At 43.0% G+C, this 22,319-nt stretch overlaps 3 protein-coding genes across 8 annotated transcripts in view; 1 reads left to right on the top strand and 2 right to left on the bottom strand.

Moving 5' to 3' along the window:
• Positions 1-1,343: 1,343 nt before the first annotated feature.
• SNRPD3 (small nuclear ribonucleoprotein D3 polypeptide) lies at positions 1,344-7,697 on the bottom strand. 4 transcript variants are annotated; one of them, XM_074972979.1, is made up of 4 exons: positions 7,557-7,697; positions 4,138-4,287; positions 2,595-2,787; positions 1,344-1,496 (listed from the first exon to the last, which is right to left on the bottom strand). In XM_074972979.1, exons 2-4 carry the CDS (start codon positions 4,261-4,263, stop codon positions 1,435-1,437), a joined length of 381 nt encoding a protein of 126 aa, XP_074829080.1. In that variant the 5' UTR covers positions 4,264-4,287; positions 7,557-7,697; the 3' UTR covers positions 1,344-1,434. The 4 variants fall into 4 exon arrangements, with proteins under 4 accessions (XP_074829080.1, XP_074829081.1, XP_074829079.1 ...); XM_074972980.1 differs by lacking the exon at positions 7,557-7,697 and adding an exon at positions 7,417-7,546; XM_074972978.1 differs by lacking the exon at positions 7,557-7,697 and adding an exon at positions 6,332-6,480.
• Positions 7,062-18,143, top strand: GUCD1 (guanylyl cyclase domain containing 1). Of its 2 annotated transcripts, none has more exons than XM_074972974.1 (6): positions 7,062-7,136; positions 9,648-9,732; positions 11,160-11,325; positions 12,114-12,205; positions 14,031-14,272; positions 14,796-18,143. In XM_074972974.1, the coding sequence occupies exons 1-6, from the start codon at positions 7,094-7,096 to the stop codon at positions 14,885-14,887; spliced, it is 720 nt and encodes a 239-aa protein (XP_074829075.1). In that variant the 5' UTR covers positions 7,062-7,093; the 3' UTR covers positions 14,888-18,143. The 2 variants fall into 2 exon arrangements, with proteins under 2 accessions (XP_074829075.1, XP_074829076.1); XM_074972975.1 differs by lacking the exon at positions 7,062-7,136 and adding an exon at positions 7,554-7,674.
• Positions 17,958-22,319, bottom strand: part of UPB1 (beta-ureidopropionase 1) — a 35,895-nt gene continuing 31,533 nt past the window's right edge. For both annotated transcript variants that reach the window (XM_074972972.1, XM_074972973.1), the window contains one exon: positions 17,958-22,285. In XM_074972972.1, coding sequence (XP_074829073.1) covers positions 22,202-22,285 — 84 coding nt within the window. In that variant the 3' untranslated portion in view covers positions 17,958-22,201. The remainder of the gene's footprint in view (positions 22,286-22,319) is intronic.

The following is a 22,319-nucleotide window of genomic DNA, read 5'->3' as shown; positions in this document are numbered from 1 at the left end:
AAACAGTGGTGTGGATATTGCAGTTTGGGCATCAGCTCAGGTTCTCAAGTGCACCTGACCCCAGCGTCTGAGCCTTGGCCAGAGCCATGACATCCACTATTTTCACTGATTATCACTACAAAAGTTTTTTTCCTCCTGCTAATAGCCCTCCTTAATTGATTAGTCTTGTTACCGTTGATATGGCAACACCCATTTTTTCATGTTCTCTGTGTATGTGTGTGTGTGTATATCTATCTTCCTACTGTATTTTCCACTGCATGCATCTGATGAAGTGGGTTTTAGCCCACGAAAGCTTATGCCCAAATAAATTTTAGTCTCCAAGGTGCCACAAGGACTCTTTTTTTTTGGCTGACACAGACTAACACAGCTACCACTCTGAAACCTAAGCAAGGACAGTCTTTCCTTTTAAACTCTCCAGATACACCAATCAATATTTCAGTAAAGTGAATTGGAGGGAACTATAAAATTATGCTGACTGACAAACCTTTCATATTTGCAAAGTCAGAAACTATGCTTATGCTATTCGTGTCTTTGAAAAGAGAAGATCACAACTCAGATTCTGGATGCATTCTCGTAATATGTAAGATGCAAGGCTCTATTTTTAGTTTGGCCCTTTCTCTGAATGTCGTGTAATATTTTTGGCAGCAAATCCTCAGCCATCCAGCTATTTATTCAATCATATTATTATGACCCAATAGGGTAGCCAGTCCCCAAATTCTCTTGTCCTCCCCATGACCTGTTGCATGGGTTTTTTTCAATCCCTCCCTACTGCTAACAGCACTGCAAAATGAGACAGCAGCTTCTTCAACAGCTCACTTGGTGATTTAGAGGAAAAAAGTCAAGAGATGCTGCTTACAGAACTGTCAGCAATGAATCAGTCATCCTCACCAAGATCCTGTATTGGGTCACAGGGAGACTCAAGGCCACAGCAAACCCCTGAAACTCTCAACATGACACACAAACACTCTGCCAGTTGAGAATGCATCCTCTCTTACCTAAAAATATACATCTAGATGGTGACTTAACTCTTTTTTGCAGAGTGGATGGCAACAGGATTTAGTGAGAAAAGCCGGGGACACAAAGATGTACTTGAAATGCAAGATTTAACCAAAAAATACTGAGAACGCACACATCCAGGTACCAGTCTCTCTATTTCAAGATGGATTTAGAAATAATCTGCTCTATTATCAATATGCAATACTCTTCCCACTACAAAAAGCTATCACCTCATCAGCTGTGTCCCAGGCAAGACCTGTCAACACACAACAGCACACAACTTTCTATTTTGTCAGAAACAGATTTTATTTAAACAGAAACCCAACTGCTAGGTAGTAAATTAAAAACCCTTAAGTAGTAGTAGAAACCAGTAAATTAAGTAGTAGAAACCCGTCGTAAATTAAACCCTTAAAAAAAAAAGGTAAGTCAAGTCCAAAATTATCTTCGCTTCTGGAAAATGTTGCCACGGCCCATTCCACGACCTCTTCCTCTTGCAGCCACTGAAGAAAAAAAATAAGGGATCATGTGGATTTGACATAACTGCATGTTTATAAGAATCTACACGTGTTGTATCAAAGATATTTTTGCGGTGCCAATCACTATAGTATCTAGCCTCTTGTGCTGGGTTAGCAGTGTGAAAACTAGGTTACCCTATACAGTTCAGAAGGAGATGTACTGCTCTAATTCCCAGAGTGCTCTATGATGGGGAGCAGAAGCTAACGTTAACATGCTTCTAGTCATGAAACAGATGCAACTAACAGAGTGACAGTAAAACAAAATGAAACGTTTGTATTCATTCCATTTAGTGGCACAAACCTGCAGCCCAGGAGACCTATATTAAGAAGTCAGTGCCATGCCAGAGACATTTTTAAATAACATTTTATCACCACCATTATTATATACCACGCTTGAACAGATTTCAAAGTGCTCTACAAACATCTTAATCCCTATAAGCAAAAACCTTTTCAAAGTAATCTAAAGCATAAACAGCCCCAAAGTATTTGTTCTTAATCATTATGCACCAATCCACATAATTTAGGCCTAGTCAAAGATAAAGGAAGTCTGACTTTTAAGTTCAAATCCTTGTGTATTTAAGTGCCATTTTTACATTTAAATTAATTCTTCAATGATAACTGAAGTAGATTTGATTAACCCAATACCCAGAAAAAGATCACTACAGACAAGACCCAAGTGATTCAAATAGCTGCTTCAGAATCTGCACACATATACTCAGGGAGCACAAAATCTTGAGTTTTATGTGGGAGGGTTGAGTTGAGTTGAGATTTTAACTAACTAGACCCTTAAGAGCTTAGTATTTTTGAATATTACTGTTTTTAAATTTTCTAAAGCACTAGAAATTTGAGTTTGACAATAAAATCAAGGTGGGGGGGAAGGAGGGGGAATAAAGTGCAAACTTCCCAGTTATTTAACTTTCCCCTCTGGATACCTGCCAAATAAACTCCTCTTACTCCTTGTGACAGTCATACTTAAGTGATGTAATAAACCAAACTCTTTGTACTACAGAACTCTTGATAATGACAGCCACTTCAGTTTCCTAATTGATAGGAAACTTAATGACCAAACACAGAGGTACCCACCTTGGGCTTTGAGAATAGCTGCTTTGCCTCGTCCAGCCCCAGAACCCTGGTTTTTATTCTTCATACTCTTTAACATAGGAGCATTTTTCAACATATCGGGCAAAATGAGGAACCGTATCTTGCTACCCCTAATGTACACCTGCTCCAGCTGTGCCACTCTCCCATCTCTGTATGTCACTGTTATGTTGGACATCTGGAAGACATAAAACTGATCAGTGCCTATAACAGCCTATTAAATAGTGAAGCGTTCCAGTTTGTTTTGGCTACTGAATTCTGATTTAAAGAAGTCTTCTTTCAAACATAGAAAGCTGTCTGGCTACATAATAGCATGAGCATGTGTTCAACAGAATAGCTTTCCAGGACTGTTTTGAAACTGATTTCTGACAGAAGCTTTCATCTGTTTTGTGCTAACATGGATTGGTATTTTTCAGAAGCTGCAGCAAGTTGACTAATGTAAATGGAATCCCAATTGAGAAAATACCCTGAAACAGCACCGCAAGATCACTAAGAATCTTTCAAAGACATCATAGCCTTACATAAGTTTGGTCTTTTACTTGTATGCACAGTGTTTGTTAGAGTAATCTAGCCAGCAAAAATCAGATTCAGCATTCAAGATCAGATCAGCATACAAGTACACAGCAGATTTACATTAGACTGGTGTGTGTGTGTAAAAAACATGGTTGAGCAGGGGAGGAGAGGGGTGGAGAAGAAGAGAATAACCCATGGAGCCTGGTACACAAAGAACAATAAGACCAAGGACTATTTAAATCGTTACTCAGAAGGTCTATTAACTCTGGCACTCTTTGTCAATTGCAGTTGTTTATGGGAGACAACACATTTTAAACTATTGCAATTTTACTAATCCTGGGGATTTAGTAGGCTATTTTGATCCCTCCCAGAGTTGTATTTCTAGTAACAAATTCCTAAAGTTGTTCACATTAACACATATAAGCTTTGTTTAATTAGGGATAAAACAGGAACTCACTGACAAGGGGAAATCTCTTTCCTTCTGTAGTATCACATATATTAGTTTATTCTACCAAAGTAATTTCTTATGAGATGAGAATGATTTGTGATTTGAATGTGAAACTCTAGTTCTAAAAATCAATTAGAATTACACCATATTCAAGTATCTGGCTTTGTGTGTGCTTTAAAAAAAATTTATGATATAGTTTTTCAAAACACTGATTTGGAGAAAACATATCCTGAGCTAATGAGTCGAGTCGAAGCTAGCTGTTGAAATAACGAAGGGTTTTTAGCAGAAATACCATTATCTCAAACTAGTCAAAGAACAGAGTTCTGAAAAATGCGTAAGAATTTCCGATAGGAACAGGTGCTCCTGCCTATAAACCAAAAAGTTTAAGCTGTCCCCTCTCTAGAATGTCACAAGAGAGACTGTCATTTTGGTAAAGCTATGAAGCAGGATAACTCATCTTTCTTTATCTTGGAGTAGAAATTGTCAGCTTTACTTAAATATTGACAATCAGCCAAAGATGGACCTTTCCAAAAATACACCATTCAGATCCCCTTTTCCCAGACATACCTGGCAGTTCATGTTGTCCTCAGCCTCAATGAGTTTGCCACGGTACACTTCCCCTGTATTGGTCTCACATGTCACGATGTGGCCCTCTGCCTCATGCAGCACTTTAATTGGCACTCCGATGGACATCTTTGCAGCAGTACAGCTCTAAACCTAGGCCAAAAAAAGGAATAGCATGTAAGTTTCTTTGCCTACATAATACAGATTTTCACTTAGACACCTTTAACAAACTTTTCTAGTCCAGAAAATACAGGACTACTCACTCCTGTTTTGTTTTTTTTCATTTTTCCCCACAGATTCAGTGCCCTTAAAAAGTGCCAACTTGATAAACAGGACTTCTGTCACCATGGCTATTCCCAGAACAGGTAATCAGTGTTAAGGCTTCTGTGCACATTGAACTGCTATGTAATTGCCAAATAGTTTTATTTTAAAGACTATGTTGGTCTCAAAATCTTGGTAGCAGGGAAAGAAATGGGGAACTCAGAGAGAGTCATGGAGGATGGGGAAGAAAAACTTCAAATTTTCTACATTTTCAGAAGTACTGAGGAATTTGATGGGTTAGTCAAGAAACAGGAGTGAGAGGCTCTTTTATAATAATTTTAGAAGAGTTAAGTAGACATAACTAACTTTGTGATGGCCCATACCAGCCAAATGAAACCAGAGTAAGAATACCAAAGCAGTGGAATCAGCAGTTCCAAAACACTAGCTTGCTACTAGCGAAAGAAAAATACTACTTTCCTTTCAGTTAGAGATGCTGACTCACACACAGTGTATTCACAGAATCTCATTTCTTGATGGAAGTGATACTTACAAAGAGGCAGAAACTACATAAAGAGCATTCCATATTACATTACTGTATTTCTAAGTATCGTAATAAAAACATACAACGTGCTGGACATTCCCCAAGATACAGATGTTAGTGTGAAGTCTTACAAACTTGTGATGGAGGTATCTGTACCACGTAGGGGATTTTCTCAAGCTTTGGGAGCACTGTTTAGTACACAAATTTTCTATTAAAGTGACACAGAAGCAATGTGACTTAAAGTGACATTTTTGATACAAGAGCTATTTCCTTTCAGAAATGCCTGAGGTTGAGAATATACATGGTCTCCACTAGAAGAATTACCTTACCATACAGGAAAGAGTTGTTATAGCCATGTTGGTCCCAGGATATTAGAGAGAAAGAGTGGGTGAAGTACTTCCTTTAATAAAGATATAAGAGCTCTGTGTAGCTTGAACCCTTGTCTCCTTCACTAACAGAAATTGGTACAACAAGAGATATTACCTCTTTCGAAGTGGAAAGAAATGGCTAAGGAGCCTATTAAAATGATATGGCAAGGCCACTGATGTGCATTACGTCCTGATGCTGCAAATCCTTACTTACGCAGTCATGGACCTAAAGGGAACTATTTATGTGAGTAAATTATATATATATATATATATATATATATATATATATATATATATATATAAAATCTCATTAAGTAATTCTTACTAAACATCTAGAGGGTATGTTTTGAACTACGTAAAAAACCAACTCCTATCTAGTTTAACAGATGAAGGACTCACCTGGCAGCTACACTGCACGGTTTTGGTCTCTCGTCTCACCCCATCCCTTCCCCACTGTAACTAGGGCTGTTGTAATTAAAGAGGACGAAAGGTGGTGGGAAAATCGTGTGTGTGTGTGGGGGGGGGGGGGGGTGAAGTGGGATGTTTCTATACTCAGTTGAAGGCAGTTCTAAACTTTAACCCTTTTTGTTTTATTAAAAGTCACAGAGGACTTCTTAAAAGGGGCAGGTTAGTCAGACATACAAAACCTTCCACCGTGGCGCCCGGTTATACCCCGCCAACCTCCTGGGCCGGGAAAGCAAAGGATCCAGCCACACCAGTGCTCCACGGGGAGATCCCGACACACTCCTGGCGCGGTACTAAAACAAATCCGCCTCCACAGCCGCTAACCCCAGACGAGCTACAAGGCTCACGGCACCCATGTTGCCTCACCACTGCAGAACTCGGGTCCTGACGGTGTCCCGGGGGATGGGGCGCCGGCAGGAGCCCGGGCCCTCGGGTCACTGGGGGAGGGGAGTGCTGAGAAGAGACCCTCCCCCCACGGGGCCCCAGCCCAGCTCCCCACACGCAGGACGGCCTGAGTTCACCCACCGGCCGGTGAGGAGCCGCGCTCCCGCCTGCCACTTACGCTCCGCGAGGCACGTCTCTATTCAGCGTGGGCTCAGCTTCACCGCTCTAATGGCCTCCCCCGCTATCCCACCATGCCCCGCGCACCGGAACCGGAAAGGCCTCGCTGCCTAGAGAGAGCGCTTCCCGAGCGCCTCTCTCCTTTCAACTCTATGGTTCGTGAGCGGGCCCCGGAGAGGGCGTCCCGCGGGGATACACCAGCCCCGAACAAAGGTTCCGCCTGCTTCCCCGGCCCGCGAGGCGGGGAGGGAAGCCACAAGGTCGCATGGCTCCGCCGCTGCGAGTTTTAACACACCCGGCCCCGAGGCAGGAGTGAACCCCCCCCCGCCCGCTGTATCACTCGGGCATCTGGCTGGGGGTGCACATATACCCCCATAACGCCTGCCCTGTGGGGACTGCCCCGCGGACCCGCCCGGGGAGGGGGACGGGGACGGGGACGCGCGCTGCTGACAGCTGCCGGGGGCGGCGGGAATAGCCCCCGGGGGCGGGCATGGCGACGCCGTCCTGAGCGCGGCCCGCTCCCTTCTCGCCACCTTCCCCCCCCCCCAAGTCCCCGCTGTGCGGGGCTGGGCCCGGAGCCGCAGCTCTCCCCGCCCGCCGCATCCGCAGCTCCTGCCGCCCCGCCCCTGCCAGGCAGCAGCGCCGGGGCCGGCAGGAGCAGCGCCGCTCCGAGACATGCGGGGGTCCCGGCCCCGCCAAGCCCTGCAGCCCGGCTCGGGCCCGGCGGCCGCTCACTGAGCGGCCTGGCCCCCTCTCCGCCGGCATGAAAAGCCCCAAGGAGGCCGCGGACTCGGAGCCGCCCTCAGGTCAGTGTGTCCCCGGGCGCGGCCGGGACGGGTTTTGGGGCCCAGCAAACGAGCCACCTCCGAGCGACGCCCCCAGGGCACCCTCGCCAGCCCCTGCCCGGGCAGCCAGCCCGCCCCGATGCTTCGGACCCCTGCCCGGGGGGCCGGAGCCGCCTCGGACCCCCAGCCCCTTCGCTGCGCCCTGCCCGGGGGGGATCCGGACCCCCAGCCCCTTTCTGCATAACAATCTAACCCCCACTTGGCCACTTCATTTCAAGCGACGGCCTCCTACATGCGTTACCCCTTCTGCTTGACATCTGTCCCAAATTGTATTTGGCTCAGCGTCTCTGCTTCCTTTCCCAGAGCTGAGGAAAGATCTCTGCGTAGCTTGAAAGCTTGTACCTTCCACCAACAGAAGTTGGTCCAATAAAAGATGCCTACCTTGACTCTCTCATGAGAAGTTTGAGGCATTCGCAGGCCCTGACTGGTCTGCAACCCTTGCCGGCAATAGTCCTCTACACACCCGCTGTTGTGCACACTGTGATCACTAATACAGCAGGTGAAGATTTAGAGCTAAAGGAGTATTTTAAAGGCCGAAGGAGATACCAGAAAAAATTACCTGTCCCTATAAGAGATGTTACCCCCAAGGATATTAAGGCTCTGATTCTGCAGAGATGCCTGGATGGGATTTTTAAATCAGATGCTGCCGGTGAATGTAACTGCATGAATGGGGGGAGGGGGCTAGAATTAAACAGCTAAGATGGGGTCTATGCCCACTTCCCTGAGCGCTGTTCTGCAGCGTCTTCTATAACTAATACCTTGTGCGGAAGCTCTTCCTGTTGAACTGGGTTCAGTGTGAGGATTTGGGTATAATTTAAATACCAGATAGTTATTTTCCAACAGAACATTCTGGGCTTTTGAGTGTATAGTGAAAAAAAAGGAGTCCTGGGACTGGATTTGTATCACTCTGGACAGACGATAGAACTAGGGCACTCAGTTTGGGAAGATACCACTGTTCCAGGAAGATGTGGTGTCCTCGCAAGCTACCAGCAAATCCTTCAAGGATCTGTCTTCCCTACACTTCCAGGTCTATCAGATCAGGGATAATGGTTGCACCAACCTGCCTAAGATCCATGTTGAGGAGGAGGGTAGTGCTGTCCACTAGGGATCTGGAATTAGTGGCTGCTTTTTGTAAACCTGTCACACTGAGTATTTACCAAACTGGAGATGATCATGCAGTTCAGTTTATTGCTGGAACATATTTTATCACTTCATTTATTCCAGAACAGCTGGCAATCATCCTCATCTAGGGATCTTGAAAAGTAATATGAAGTTGGTGCAGCAAAGGGTGTGTAAGGCAACTCAATAAATCAAAGGAAATTAGTTGACACATTAGGCTTCAGTTATTACTGTTTGAGATTGTAATGTAGAAAATGTGTTCTTGGACCTAATGGGGTAGAGTCCTTAGTGGAAAATGAGGTTAGTATAATCCACCAGCAGGGATTTATGACAAATGATTTATAATTCCTAATGTGAGTAGGTCTTGGGGATTAGCATTTCCTTTAGTATAATGAGTTAGTACATTGATCTGTGCTGGCCAGACATAGATTAACTAAAGAGACTTGATGTCCTCAGCAGGTACACTGGTTTTCAAAGCCACAAGGGAAAGGCTAGAAAGAATGGAATACATAGGAATGTGAGAAATTTTGGAAGGAGGCCACAAAATCCACGATGGCCTGTTTCTGCTAAAAGCATTTTGGGCATATCTTCCCTAGAAAATTACATCAAGTTAGAGCACAACCTTGAGGAGTTGATGTTGACCATGACTAGCCCACATGATGTTGAACACACCTTGTCCCGGTCTTTACACTGACTGCAAAGACACAGTTGCCATTGCGTTAACACAACTTCTCACAGTCTTGCTGTAGCTCAGTGTAGTGTTCTTGAGGAGACAAGTCCTCCTGTTGTTTCTGTTGATCACAGGCTCAATTAGCACTTCCTTGTGGCACGGTATGTTTTTTTGCTGGATGAACACGCTTGAGTATTGGCACATCTTTGGTGATTAGAGTGCACAGAAGGTTGCCGCAGTCACACAGTCTGTTTAAACCCAGAGACTCAGTTTCGGACACACCACAATAGAAGATAAAAAAGTCTGTTGCTCTCCTGATCTCTCTCTTAGGGTGTGATTACCGCTTCGTGATCATACAAGGGCCATGACCAGAAAAAAGTTAGGGCAGAAGAGGTGGATGAATTTGCTACAGAATTGGCCAGACCTGTAGCAAAGAGGGAGTGTCAGGTTAAAATAGATGCTTGATGGTTCACTTACTTTTACAATTTGGAAAAGGACCGTTTAAAAAAAATATTAAATTTATGCTGAGAAGCATAACCTGCTAATGGGACAAAATAAAAAGTGTTTCTCAAGTGCCCCAGTACAGCACAAGAGGACTGATAATACTAATATGTGGAAGGATACACACATCTAGGCTAACTCACCTATCATGCTCTTCTAACGATGCGTTGTTTTTACTCCAGCTGACTATGTCCAGTTGCAAGTGCCAGTTATTCAGCAGTTGTACCATTGGGACTGTGGGCTAGCCTGCTCCAGGATGGCATTGCAGTAAGTAACTGATTGTGGTTCAGAGGAGTGGGTTTGAGCATGGGGAGTTGGGAAATGTTATCCCCACTGTGGGACCCTCCCTAAGACCAGGATCGAAGGTCAAAGGAGAAAAGTTGGGTGGGGCAGCTATGACTAACCTCACAACTTCATCAGACCATATTTTCTCCAATGCCCTGCTAAGAATTACTGTGCCTCGCTGGGCATAGCACCAGTATTCCAGCAGGAGGAAAAGAAAACACAGACGAAGGATAATTAACCAAGTTTCTTGATATATACAAAATATCTGATTAACTTTAAGAACTTTGTAGATTAGTATGTTTAACCCAATAGAATGTTATCCTTGCAGATTAGCACGTTTTGTCTGACAGAATGTTCTCTCTGCTTATTGGAACTGTTACAAATCACAGCATTATAATTCCCTTGAATTCCTTTCTGTGTGTCTTCAAATGACCAGCAGGTTTCTTCTGTATTTATAAGAGTTAGTATCTTGCCACTGTCCTATTGGGCATCCGTTCTGTGGGGTAAATGTTTTCCGTTCCAGGAATATGAGTTTCAAAACTATTCTCTGTGTTGCCCATTTTCTTTAACCTACTAGCTGTCCTGCTGAACTAGTCTTTCCTTCCACAGAGGAACACGAGCTTAGGTGCAGGAGAGTGAAATACCTATTTAGATGTCCACTTAGTAGATATGAAGTAGAAGATTTTCATTTCTCTCCATCCCTTCTGCCAAGACGTTAGTCCGTGCGCTGGTAATTTCCCATCTTGACTACTGTAACCTCTGCCTCTAGCCTCTCCATCCCCCTCTCCTCTTTTCCTTTACACTTTATTCAAAACCTCCATTGCCAAGATGGATCTTACCCTGCTGATCTGACCTTGTGTCTTTCCCTCTTGAATTCCAATGGCTTCCTTCCTTTTTTCTGCATTCCAAGCCTCTCAACTGTTTTTCATTCACACTACCCTCAGTGCCTGAAGCAACCTTCCTTTGAATATTTACCGAGTTCCTTTCCTCCTTCAAAAAACTCCTTCTGAAACGCACCTATTCCATGAATCAATTCAGCTATAGTTGCCATACCCCTTCCTGCATTTGCTCTGTTGAATTTGTGCTTTTAGATTTTAAACTCTTCAGGATAGAGCCCCATTATTTGTTTAGCACAGCTCACCTCTTGTACAGCATCCTGTACACCTTTAGAATTGTAAAATAATTAAGACAGCACTAAATTTCCAAAAGGGAGACAGTCACCTGTGATAAATCCAGTGAAATGCTCCCTACCCCATTTCTTTGGAAATTTGTGGTTCATTTGTGGGTTGTATTTTGGTTGTTTCTCCCTATTGTTTCAGGTTTTCCCTTTTGTGATATTAAGAGGCTTTGGACTGTTAGACACACTTTCTGCTAATGTCTTTGCTTCCCCCCTTCCTCTAATACCCCAGGTACCTGAATCGTTTGAATGATGAGGAATTTCAGAAAGCCATCCGGGAACTCCGGTTAACAAAGAGTATCTGGACCATTGACTTGGCCTACCTAATGCGGCACTTTGGTGTTAAGCATAGGTTCTGCACACAGACACTTGGAGTGGACAAGGGCTATAAAAATCAGGTGAGCATCTTCGTTCACTGGGAAATATCAGGCACTTTCCATCACGATCCATCAGGGCCATGCTGGTGGAGCTGTGTTATTGATGTGGTTAACCTCCGTTCCTGTAAGCAAGGTTTGTCTATTGCCAAACTGTCCATGAAACAATTCCAAACCCAGGTTAGATGTGGTCCCGGGTATTTTCCGGCACTGATTCCATGATGTACGTTTTAAAAAATAGTACCAATTCAGTGTTCATGAAAGGTTCCAGCCTATTTAACAGCCTTGGAGACTGAAGCCCTCTATTTATCTACAGAACAGGTACAGCCTGGGCAGCAGCAGTGCTAGCTTCCACTACACTTCCCCCGCCAACGTGCCTCAACCTTGACCTGGAGGAACCACCTCTAGAGGTGAGAGGGGAATTCAGTCTCCATGTCCATTCAATCCTTGGCCTCTGTTGATATTGCCAACAAAAGGGCCAATTCGATCCAGTAGTGGTTATGGTTTTTCTTATGTGGAGTCCTGAAATCTAAGAACTAAGTTGATATGACCAGATTCATTTCACATAGGCAGCTCAATAGCCATCAGCTGGAGACTGCAATAACCACTGACCTGGACTGAATTTGAACTGATGAACTAGAGGAGAGGTTCTTATCCTGTTTCTGGTGACCTGAGGGAGAATGACACCTTAACCCATTATCAACCCCCTAAACCACCCAGTCCCTCTCTAACCGGTTTTTAATTGAAGATTCACTTTACTAGGGTGAATTTCATTCTGATGAATTGTTCGTAAATTATTCTTTATCCCTTAGTCATTCTACAGGAAACACTTTGATACGGAAGAGAACAGAGTGAACCAGCTGTTCGCCCAAGCCAAAGCCAGCAAGGTGCTGGTGGAGAAGTGGTGAGCTTGTCATTTCATCTCCTTTTCTCTTTGGAGACTGTAGGGGCCTGAGTCTCCTTTCACACTTGTCTAGCTCCTTTGAGTTACCTCTGACTGTGCTGGTGTAAGTCAGACTGAATTCAGGCTCCACCCCCTCTTTATTTCCCACGCTGTCTTTTCACTTCCATTGAGACAGAGGGAGGAAGCAAAATGGGAAGAAGAGCAGAAAAGTGGAGCCCTGAAAGGGGAAAAGCAATATTTTGGATTTGCTGATGGGAAACTGGCTGTTTATTTCGGCCAAAAATTTGGTCTTCCATTAAGATAAACTAGTAGGGAATGTCTTCTAAATCGCTTGTATTAAAAAAAGCTGCCATCAGTGCTGAAGTGAGTGTTGTAGTGGCACAAAACCCATTGTTCCCAGAGCTGTGCTAACACTGCTGAGCTCTGTACTTCGAGAAGTAAACCAAAATCAGGCATGCATGCTTTTGCTCCCTTGGAAACCCTGTAATTTACAATATTTTCCAAAGGAAGGATGACATCATAGGAGAAGGAACCTCCCCGGAGAGAGACTCAAACATGGGAGAGAGAAAAATCACACTCGTGGCTTAAAACCCTTTTGCTGATAGCAAAATTCGGAAGAGGAGAAAAGACTCTGGGTCATATTCAATCTGACTGTAAATGGGTATAAACTGAAGTCAAGAGTTGCATCCACTTCCACCAGGGTTGCATTTGACTCTGCATATTGTTTACTGGGGTGGATGAGTAGTAGCAAGAGAAAAAAGAGAAGGTACTATTTGTGCCTAGAAACAATGGCCTTATTGTGTTTTTACATGCTTTTTTAAACCTGCATTTGCCAGAATCTTTAGTGCCCTGTTAATGTACTCAGAGTTTGCATGGCAACATCTATCCTAGTGCTGTGACCTGGGGGGAGGGGGAGGAGGAGGCGGCGGCAGCAAAAATCTAGGCCATATCTTGCACAGTAACAAAGCTTTAGCATTTGGCTCACATCAGAGATTGGGGGGGAGGTTGTATATGCGCCTGTGCAACACTAGGATTGAGAAGGCAAAGGGGAAGAGCAGTGCCGGAAGAGATTAAAAAGGACATCAGCCTGAACATTTGGATCTGATCCAGGGGATGAGTGCAGACTGGTATGGAACACACCATCTGTCTGTGTCTCTGAATGAAGAACTTCAGCTCAAACAAATGAGATTACCAGGTGGGCATGGGTGATTTTCATGCTCTTAAATTGGGCACAATAAAATATTAGAACAACAATCCTGGCAAGAACAGAGAGCCAGACAATGCAACTTTATAATTGGGAAGCTGTATTCTTACCTGACAAAGGTATCTTAGGATGCAGAGACCAAGATGATTGGGGATCTTATGCCATCCAATCCCTCAGCTGAGAAAGACTTGGTGCTTTAGAGACCAGCTGCATTTGGGCTTCCAGGTGGTGGAATGGGATTCTACAGCATCCCTAACTGCCCCATAAATTAACTAATCTCCCTAGTGTTGAATGGTTATCTCATACTTCTGACAAAAATGCTGCTCCTCCAGGGCATCTGAGACATCCTGAGATTCTATTCATTTTAACGAATGCTCTATAGAATTTCAGCCAGAATGGCTCTGCTCTTCACTGGCAGTGAGGGTATAATAGACTTGGATGGAATACCTACTGTCCGCGGCTGCAGTAGGGCCCTCAACAACAAAGATATGTAAAATAATCATAGCAGTCACATAACAGAGATGGACATCATCCACACTCACATGGTTGGGAGAGCCCCATCCAGGGAATACAGATCTCTCTCCTACGCTTCTTTGTGAATGTCTGAATTTTCTTCTGCAGCACAGTGACTGTCCAGGACATTCAGGAGCACCTGTCCCAAGGTCATGTAGCCATTGTCCTGGTGAATGCAGTCTTGTTACTGTGTGAACTTTGCTCAAGTCCTGTCAAATATTGCTGTTTCCTGCCTATTGGCCAGAAGTGCTTCTGCAGGAATCCTGACTACCAGGGCCATTTCATTGTGTTGTGTGGCTACAACAAAGCCTCAGGGAGTGTCTACTACAACAACCCTGCCTATGCTGACCGTGAGTAGCTGAACTTTGCTTCATTCTGTGTGGATTCTCCATCTTCTCGTTACTAACATGTGCATAATGCAAAACCAGCTGGAGTTTCCCGATACCAGGCATCTGAGTCAGGCGGCACCAGCTGATTGGCCCATGATTGTTCTTACAGAATTCAGTGATTTCATTCTTTTCTGTGCTGTGATTCAGATGAAGCATTGGAAATACATTCTAATAGGTTCTTCTATGGCCTTCATACCTCTGATTGAGTATTCAGAGGGACACAGTTTAGGAGAGCTAAACTGTACACGTTTGGTATCTTGAAGAAAGAACAACATGGTGTGTGATTATACAGAGCCAACTTCTGCAGTTGTTATGCAAATAAGCATTCCCCTTGACATCAATGGGACTACTCAAGCGAGTAAGGGCTGCAAGATCAAGCCCAAGAGGTCTAGTTCTCAGTTTATCCAAAGCCAGGCTAAGCGCTGTTCATGAGCAAATTCTTCCCCTGGCTCAGCTTGACTAACACTCTGCTCCTGTCCCACAGGAACATGCAGCACCAGCATCAGTAACTTTGAGGAAGCCAGGACAAGTTACGGCACAGATGAGGATATCCTGTTTATCTACACGGACAGCTGACATCCAAGCTTGCTGCTTTGTCATTTCTGGTGCAGTCTGCCCAGCACCTGCATGGCAGCTGGCTGCTTGTCTCAGGACTCTTACTGCAGAGACTTAGCTCCTGAATTGCAGTGGGATCTTAAACAAGGGATGCTTTATAGACATTCATACAAATATATTGCAGTGTTGTCTTCATCTTTTTATTCCTGATGATGAACTATCTGATGTTGCAATATATAACACACACACATTTTAATTTTAACGTTGCACATTTGAGAGCAGTTTCAAAATGCAATCCCCTCAGAGTCCAACTCTTACAGTTGGCTATGAGCTTGTTTCTGAATTAAAGACTTGAAATAAAATACACCAAGTACACAAATTTAATCTTCACTTGGAAATTTGTGCAGTTTCAGCTACACGAAGCAAGAAAGGAAAAAGAGGAAATACATGTTGGTTTGCCTTCAAAACTGCCAGAGCTGATCTTCATTCATGATTTAGTTATTTAATGATCAGAAGGGTGTAGAGAGGATAAATGATTAACCTGCCCCATGATTATTTTTTTTCAAGAAAGAAAATGATTGGTCAGCTGTTGACATACTGTGGCAGATCCTATCAGCATTGCCTGCATAATGGGAATGAAATACCATTTACGAAGCAAGCTTCTTGTGTAAACCCAGCTTGACTGCTCTCAACATCTGTACCTGGGAGTTGAGTTTGCAGTTTGGACTTATTGTCAGTGGAGGATCAGTCTTCCTGCTAAGGGCTATAGGCTACTCCTTCCAAGTAGTAAGCACCGCACCTAGTGTCATTTTGCCTACTGAGTTATCTTGCATGAGTTAAGACGTCTCTAGGAATGGCTTGACCAAAGTTCTTTGTTGCCCCAAAAGGGTGACTGGTGACATTTTATTTGGGTCTAAGAAATTTTAAGTCTGTGTGCAAAGGCTTGGAAACATCTTTCTGCCCACTACAACACTCTCCCTCTCTCTCTGCAGTATCCGGGGATCAAGTCTAGGTACAGTTTTTAAACTGTTGATTAAGCAAATGCACTGAGTAAGTAGCCACCCAAGCACTGAGGGTTTATGCCTGGCATGCAGGGGGTTGCTTTAAATGTCTGGCAGGAGAAAGAACAGATTTTGCCCAAAGCCTGAATTGTAATTTGAGGTTAAACGTTTGTTGTTGAGATTTATTGAGGGATTTCCCAGGAATAGATACTGCCAGTAGCCCAGCTCAGAACTCTGCTTCTAACTGAGAAGGCAGGGAGAACAAACTTCTCTTGGCTGAAGTCCAAAGATGTTATAGCAGGAGTCCAGACTTTCTACCTCTTCTCACTTAACAGCTATGTTTTGGAGTAAGCAGCAGGGTCCTCACTGCACTCTGATGCTTTAAGCTAAACTGTAAGATTGCAGCAGGCTGCGTGCAGCCCCGTGAACGTATCTGGGATCACCTCCCTGGCAGAGAAGCACTGAAGTGTAGGACAGAATTCAGCTTTGTCCTTACACTTCCTACAAATTTTGACTCCCAGTCTCATCGCCTCTTGAAATTTAGCTTTATGACTTTAACTACAATATAAATGTGCTTGATTTTATACTTAGCCTTTTCAGCTGAGAATTCAGATATGTACAATTGACTTAAAGACATGCTGGCAAATACTTTGGGCCCAAAATCTGGTCTACTCTAAAATTATAACTGGTTGGAACTCACCTCCAAATTCTAAATGATTTTAAAAACAAAAGAAAAAAAGTTGCTATCGATGTAAGCACTATAACATTATGTTTTGTACCTAGACAACCAGCCAAGGAGACACATCTTAAACCCATTTCCTAAAGCTGTAATCCTTGATGGTGCAGATAGTAAATAAAAGGCACCCTTTCTGGTGAAAACAGTGTACAGGGAGTCAGTGTTTAGCAATATGCTAAAGGATAAAAGTTGTAAGGAAAAACCTTTTCTAATCTAGGTGGCTTGCAAACACTGGAGAGTACCCAAAAAGTACTTGACAGGGTATGTTCAATATAAGCTAGAGTGCTCCTTTCTTCAGTGCCTGAAATACAGTGGTAGGTGAGTAGAAATGCAGTTCCTTTGCAAAATCTGAAAAACGAGTTTGATGGAAACTTGTCTTCAATCAGAACTAATTTACAGCAGGTGTGGCTGGAATGCACTGAAGCACCCGCTGCATGTGAAGATGACTGGGAATTAGGATACAAGTTGTTGGCTGACAGAACGGAAGCATCAGCAGTTCCATTACAATCACTGCAGAGGCCCTGTGGCCAAAACCAGTAACAGGCTTTGCCTTATAATGCCTGCAAAACTGGCTAAGCTACCAGCTGGCCACTGACTTAGAGAATTGTATGTCCAAGTCCATTTGTGTGTAATGCTTCACTGTGAAGGATTTTTAGCTATGTTACTAATAACACGTCTGTAAACTAACTAGTCAATATCTTTCTTTAATCTGTGCTTTTTTTCCCATCACATAACTCCTCCAATATAATTTAATCACCATGGAATTTATTTACTGAAAAGGGTGTGTTTAGCCCAATGAAAATCGTTCTTACAGAGGGGTTAAGAGTAATGATATGTTGCCATACAGCTGGTTTGAGCTTGGACTGTATTTGGTTCTGGTGTTCAGATTCTGGTCTTGAACCAACTTGAGAGCAGACATTACGCTGCATGTATTCAACTCAAAGACAAAATGGAATCTTGTCTCATTGTGAGAATACCTAACGTAAATGATGGAAGCATATATATGGGTGTAATCATTTTTACTGCTGTTGGGTTAAGTAGTATTTGGGTGGCTGGGTTTTAAATAGTTAAATGGAATTTAAAGATTAAATTACAGCTGATGAAGTGACAAAGAAAACAGGAGCCCTTCACTGCCACAGGAACTCCTACAGCCAAGGAAAACAAGTTGAAGACTGCCCTGGAAGATGAGCCTAGAGAGAAGTGGTGAAGGCCATATTTGAGTAGAGCTGATATTGAGAAGGTATGAGTCAAACGTTAGGTTAAGAAAGAAGTTAATTGGGCAAAAATAAAGAATGTCTATCTTTTTTCAGTTAGAAGTTTGCTTATCAAAAAGTTCACCCTGAGAATGTTTCTGTGTAATACCTTGTTTTATTCATTTTGTCCACAGCAAAGAAAGGGATATTTTACATGCAGAGAAATTTTATACATAAATATATTTTTTCTGTAATTGAGCCATTCTCAATAAAGGTTTTAAGTGAACCCTATAGCATAGTGTAGCAGTAGCAGCTGTATTTGTCAACCAGTTTATTATGCAAAAATGTGTGAAGATCTTTAAAAGAAATACGTATTAAACTAAAAATGATACAATTAGCTGAAACTGCCATTTTGAAACTCTTAAGAGACAAATATTTACTTCAGCTGTGGGTACGCTGTCGTTAGGATTTAGGGTCATATTCCTTTCACTTTTCCCAGACACATCACTACATCAGACTATAATGGGCAAACAAAAAGGGAAGCAAAACTGGTTACATTCCCAGCTCAAAGAATTCCATGTACTGTTGCTATCCACACCCTACATTTGTCTCAGGCATCACACAACCAGTGGGTATCCTAGCTGAGTGCAACTCTTTGGTTGAGGTCTTCTGCTCTGCACTGGTGCAGTCTACACCAATTTCTCTGCATTGTTTGAAAGAAGCCACAAGAATTGCAACTGCTGCACCAATTCAGCTGCTCCTTCTAATTCCATCTCACAATGCAATGCTGGGCTTTTGGAGGTTCCTTAATAGCCTCTGTGCCTCTAGCACCATTACTGGGTACTACAGGAGTACCCAAAAGCATTGGTTCAACTTATGGTGGTATGGTATGGGGTGGGTATATGTGCTAAATTGCTGCAAGGTCAAACTAGATGATAAACCGTAATGTCCTATCATCATCCTTGCAACAGTTTCATTTGCTAGTGTTTACATATTTTTAATGGGATCAATACACAGAAGCCTTATCTGCACCAGTGATTCCCAACTAGTAGTCACCTCCTGTTTGGAGCCACTATCTGGTTCTAGGTGGGCTGTATTAAATGCTTTATAATACAAAACAATAGAAGGAAAGCAATTAAATCCCAGACTCTACAGTTAAATTGTATAAAAAATAAATATGGCCAAATCTCAACCTGGCGGTGGTGCTATACAGAGAGATAACAGAAGATAGGCAAAAATACCCCCCTGGAGAGAGAGAGAACCAGTCCTGCTGCTTACAAGCATTTCAGGCAGTTAGTTTTGCCACAGAGCTGGGGTTCCCTGCTTTCTTGTGCTGCTTGGATTAAGTGCTTAATGTGGGGGTGACACGGGGAGAGACAGGAAATTAAAAGTGAGCAGACAGATCCAATGCATGTTACGAACAAAACATTAAAATATTACATTTCTTTCTCTCTACTGACCCCCCCCACCCTCACATCACAGGGTCTGTTCCTGCACGTGATACTGAATGAATTCCACTAGCATTTGTTATACCCATGCATCATGCAATGGCTGTATTTCTGGTGGGACAGTCACCGGACTGAAAGTTGGAAGCTACTTGCCTATACTACAGAAAAAACTTCCTAGGCAGCCGCCTTCATTTTTTTTTTCCTTAATGTCATTTGGGGCCCTGCTTAGAAGCTTTAGTTGCCTGTATTTAAAAACTGGCTACAGGAAAATAAGACAACAAAATCCTGAAGTGCTATGGAAGTCTGCAATAGTAATACATTCCATTACAAAGTACTGAACACTGTTAGAGTTCTGTTTGGCTTGGCTGTAATATAAAAAGATGTCTCGCTACAAAGCTGTCTCTGTCCTTCACGGCCAAACTAATCAATTCTCTAGAAAGCAACATTCATAATAGCTTCGTGGAGTTTAGAGTAAAGCCCTAATAGAATGTGTAGCATTTAATCCTGCTTGACTGAGATTTTTAAAATTGCAGAGCATTAAGATGGTTAAGATACAAATTGGATATTAGAGGCTAGATTCTGAACTAAATTTTATCAGTATAAAACAGAATAATGCCTTTGATTTCAATGGGAGTTACTCTGGTGTTACAGACCAATTTGGTTTTAGCACTGGAAAAGGTCTACAAAGTACCCAGTGCTACCCCCTGCCGTTGTGGGATTACTTTCTCACACTATTTACTGATCACTTGTCATAAGTGTCCCAAACAAGGGAACTTCCACCAATTCTCTTAAGAAAATGATACCCTTAAATTTTTTTATTGGGAGTTCTACAAACAAATCTTTTTCTCATTTTTATTCCATCTTAGTGCTACTCCACTTGCCGAGGTAGAGTACAGAAATTGGAGTAAAGAGCCCTTTAAATCGAAAAAACTGGTTTGGTCGTGTGGACGGAATCAGTTTTATTTCGAGGTAACTCGGCTAATTCCAAAATAACCGCGTACTGTAGACCAGGCCCTATATACTTTTAGACCCTTGGCTCACTCAAAGGTTTTTCTATAGCCCCCAGGTCCCTTTCATCTTCACTAAGCCAAGCCAAACCATACACATTTCATTTTAAATCTTTCTTCACCAGAGAGAGTTAAAAATGGTTGCCAAAAATTAGGCTCCTAAATCCTTATTTGAGCACCGACATAAGAACCTAACTTCAGCCACTCCGTTTTTGGCCAGATATTTTCCTTCTGTATTTTCCCCTGTAAAACTACTACATGGGACATGCAGTTCATTTTTTTAAACCACCAATTTAGATACACCAATTCTCTAAGGCAGTGGTGCCCAACCTTATTATACTAGAAGGCCACAGAAATCTAAGACAACCTTGTGTGGGCCAAACAGATTCTACATATTTTAATAAGATTTCAGCTAACAGCGGGAGTCCTGCCACCCAGGGCTGACAGCCTGAGTCCCGCTGTGGGCCTTATGAATGCTCTGGTGGGCTGTGCAGGATTATGGGCCATATGTTTGGCACCCCGGCTCTAAGGAGTCAGATGGTAGAACAGCAAGGCTAAGGGCATTACCTCCCCAGCAAGATAAATAACCTAAGAGGTACAATGTCCCCAAGCTGAAATATGTAGTGTGGCAGCATCCATATAAGAAGATTCTAGGAATGGCACTCTGAAGCCTAAAATGTCTGTTGAGTCAGTGTGAAGCAATGGCAGCAGGTCCAAGCATGGCTTGAAAGCTCTGTTTGTTTAGAATATCACCAGGTTCCATCATCACTGGGTTTCATGGCCTACTACCATCCAATTTTTAAGTTCTCAGCCATTTTGACCTTACGTATTACACCTGTGTGGTGCACAGCTATAGTAAGGCACGCATCTCTATGCCAAGAGTTCGAGACCATTGTGATATCAGAGGTAACGCAACCAACCAACCTTATTCTACAGCTAATTTGCATGCAATAATTTCATTGGCTGTACTAAGGAAACTGCACAAACGCTGGATTACCTGGCCCAGCTGCCACAGACATCAAAATCAACAAAAATCTCCCAACACAACGTAACCCACACACAAGAATCCCAAACACACATAGCCTCTCACTGCAGCCACCCTCCTCATTCCCAGCCTGGAGAAATCTACACAACTCTCCCAGCACGACACAACCCACACACAAATAGACACAACCAGCAGGCACACTAACCCCAAACATCACTCTGAAGCTTACAATGTCTGCGTCAATGTGAAGGAATGGAAAGAGCTACAAGAATAGCTGAATGGCAGTTTTTGTTTAGAGCCATTTTTAGCTTTTTCATAAACATGACTTAACAAATTACACCTGTGTGACAGCAGGAGCGTTCAGCTACTTGTGACAATGTAAAGTTATCATGTGAAGTGAGGGGAAATACAGTCAGTTCCTTATCTAGCGCTTCCTTTTGGGAAGTACCAAGAGCCAATGCTTGTATTCCTGATACTCTTCTGAACCATATGACTGATTCACCGTCCAAAGAAAAGGAGACTACATGTGTCAGAAGGTCTCAGACAAAGCCTTTAAGCATTGACATTTTTATCCCACTGCAACAAAGCATGTAGGGAAAGCGCACTAGCATTTCCTCAGGGCCAGACTGGTTTTGCTTATGCTATATCACCTTTTCACCAACACCTCATACAGTATAATGCACATTTCAGAATTTAAGCTAAATCTGACCAGGTGAGTTCCTCACCCTGCCCTCTATCATTTGTTCATCACTTTGCAGTAAGTGCTTTATAAAAATGTATAGTAACTTTTGACTAGCAGTCACTTTTCACTTTGACTAGCAGCCAAGTTTCAGTTGCAATACCAACTGTAAGATAATAGAAGGTGGAGACTTTTGTAGACTAACATACATAGATCACTTTTGTTTTATAAAGGAGGTGCTATCATCTTGGTGTGAGATCTCTCCTACCAGAGGACACCGCCACAGTTACTCTTTAATAATATTGGGTGCAAAGTTAAGCTGGACAGCCTTCATGAGTTCCTCTGCATACATCTCGTATCTACCAGTCATCTGGAAAAGAAAAGCAGAGTTTGTAGCCTATTTC

The sequence above is a fragment of the Natator depressus genome, chromosome 15, assembly GCF_965152275.1.
Source record: "Natator depressus isolate rNatDep1 chromosome 15, rNatDep2.hap1, whole genome shotgun sequence".
In the NCBI taxonomy this organism is placed as follows: Eukaryota; Metazoa; Chordata; order Testudines; family Cheloniidae; genus Natator; species Natator depressus.
The sequence above is the reverse complement of the archived record's forward strand: the minus strand, read 5'-3'. Positions and strand labels throughout refer to the sequence as shown.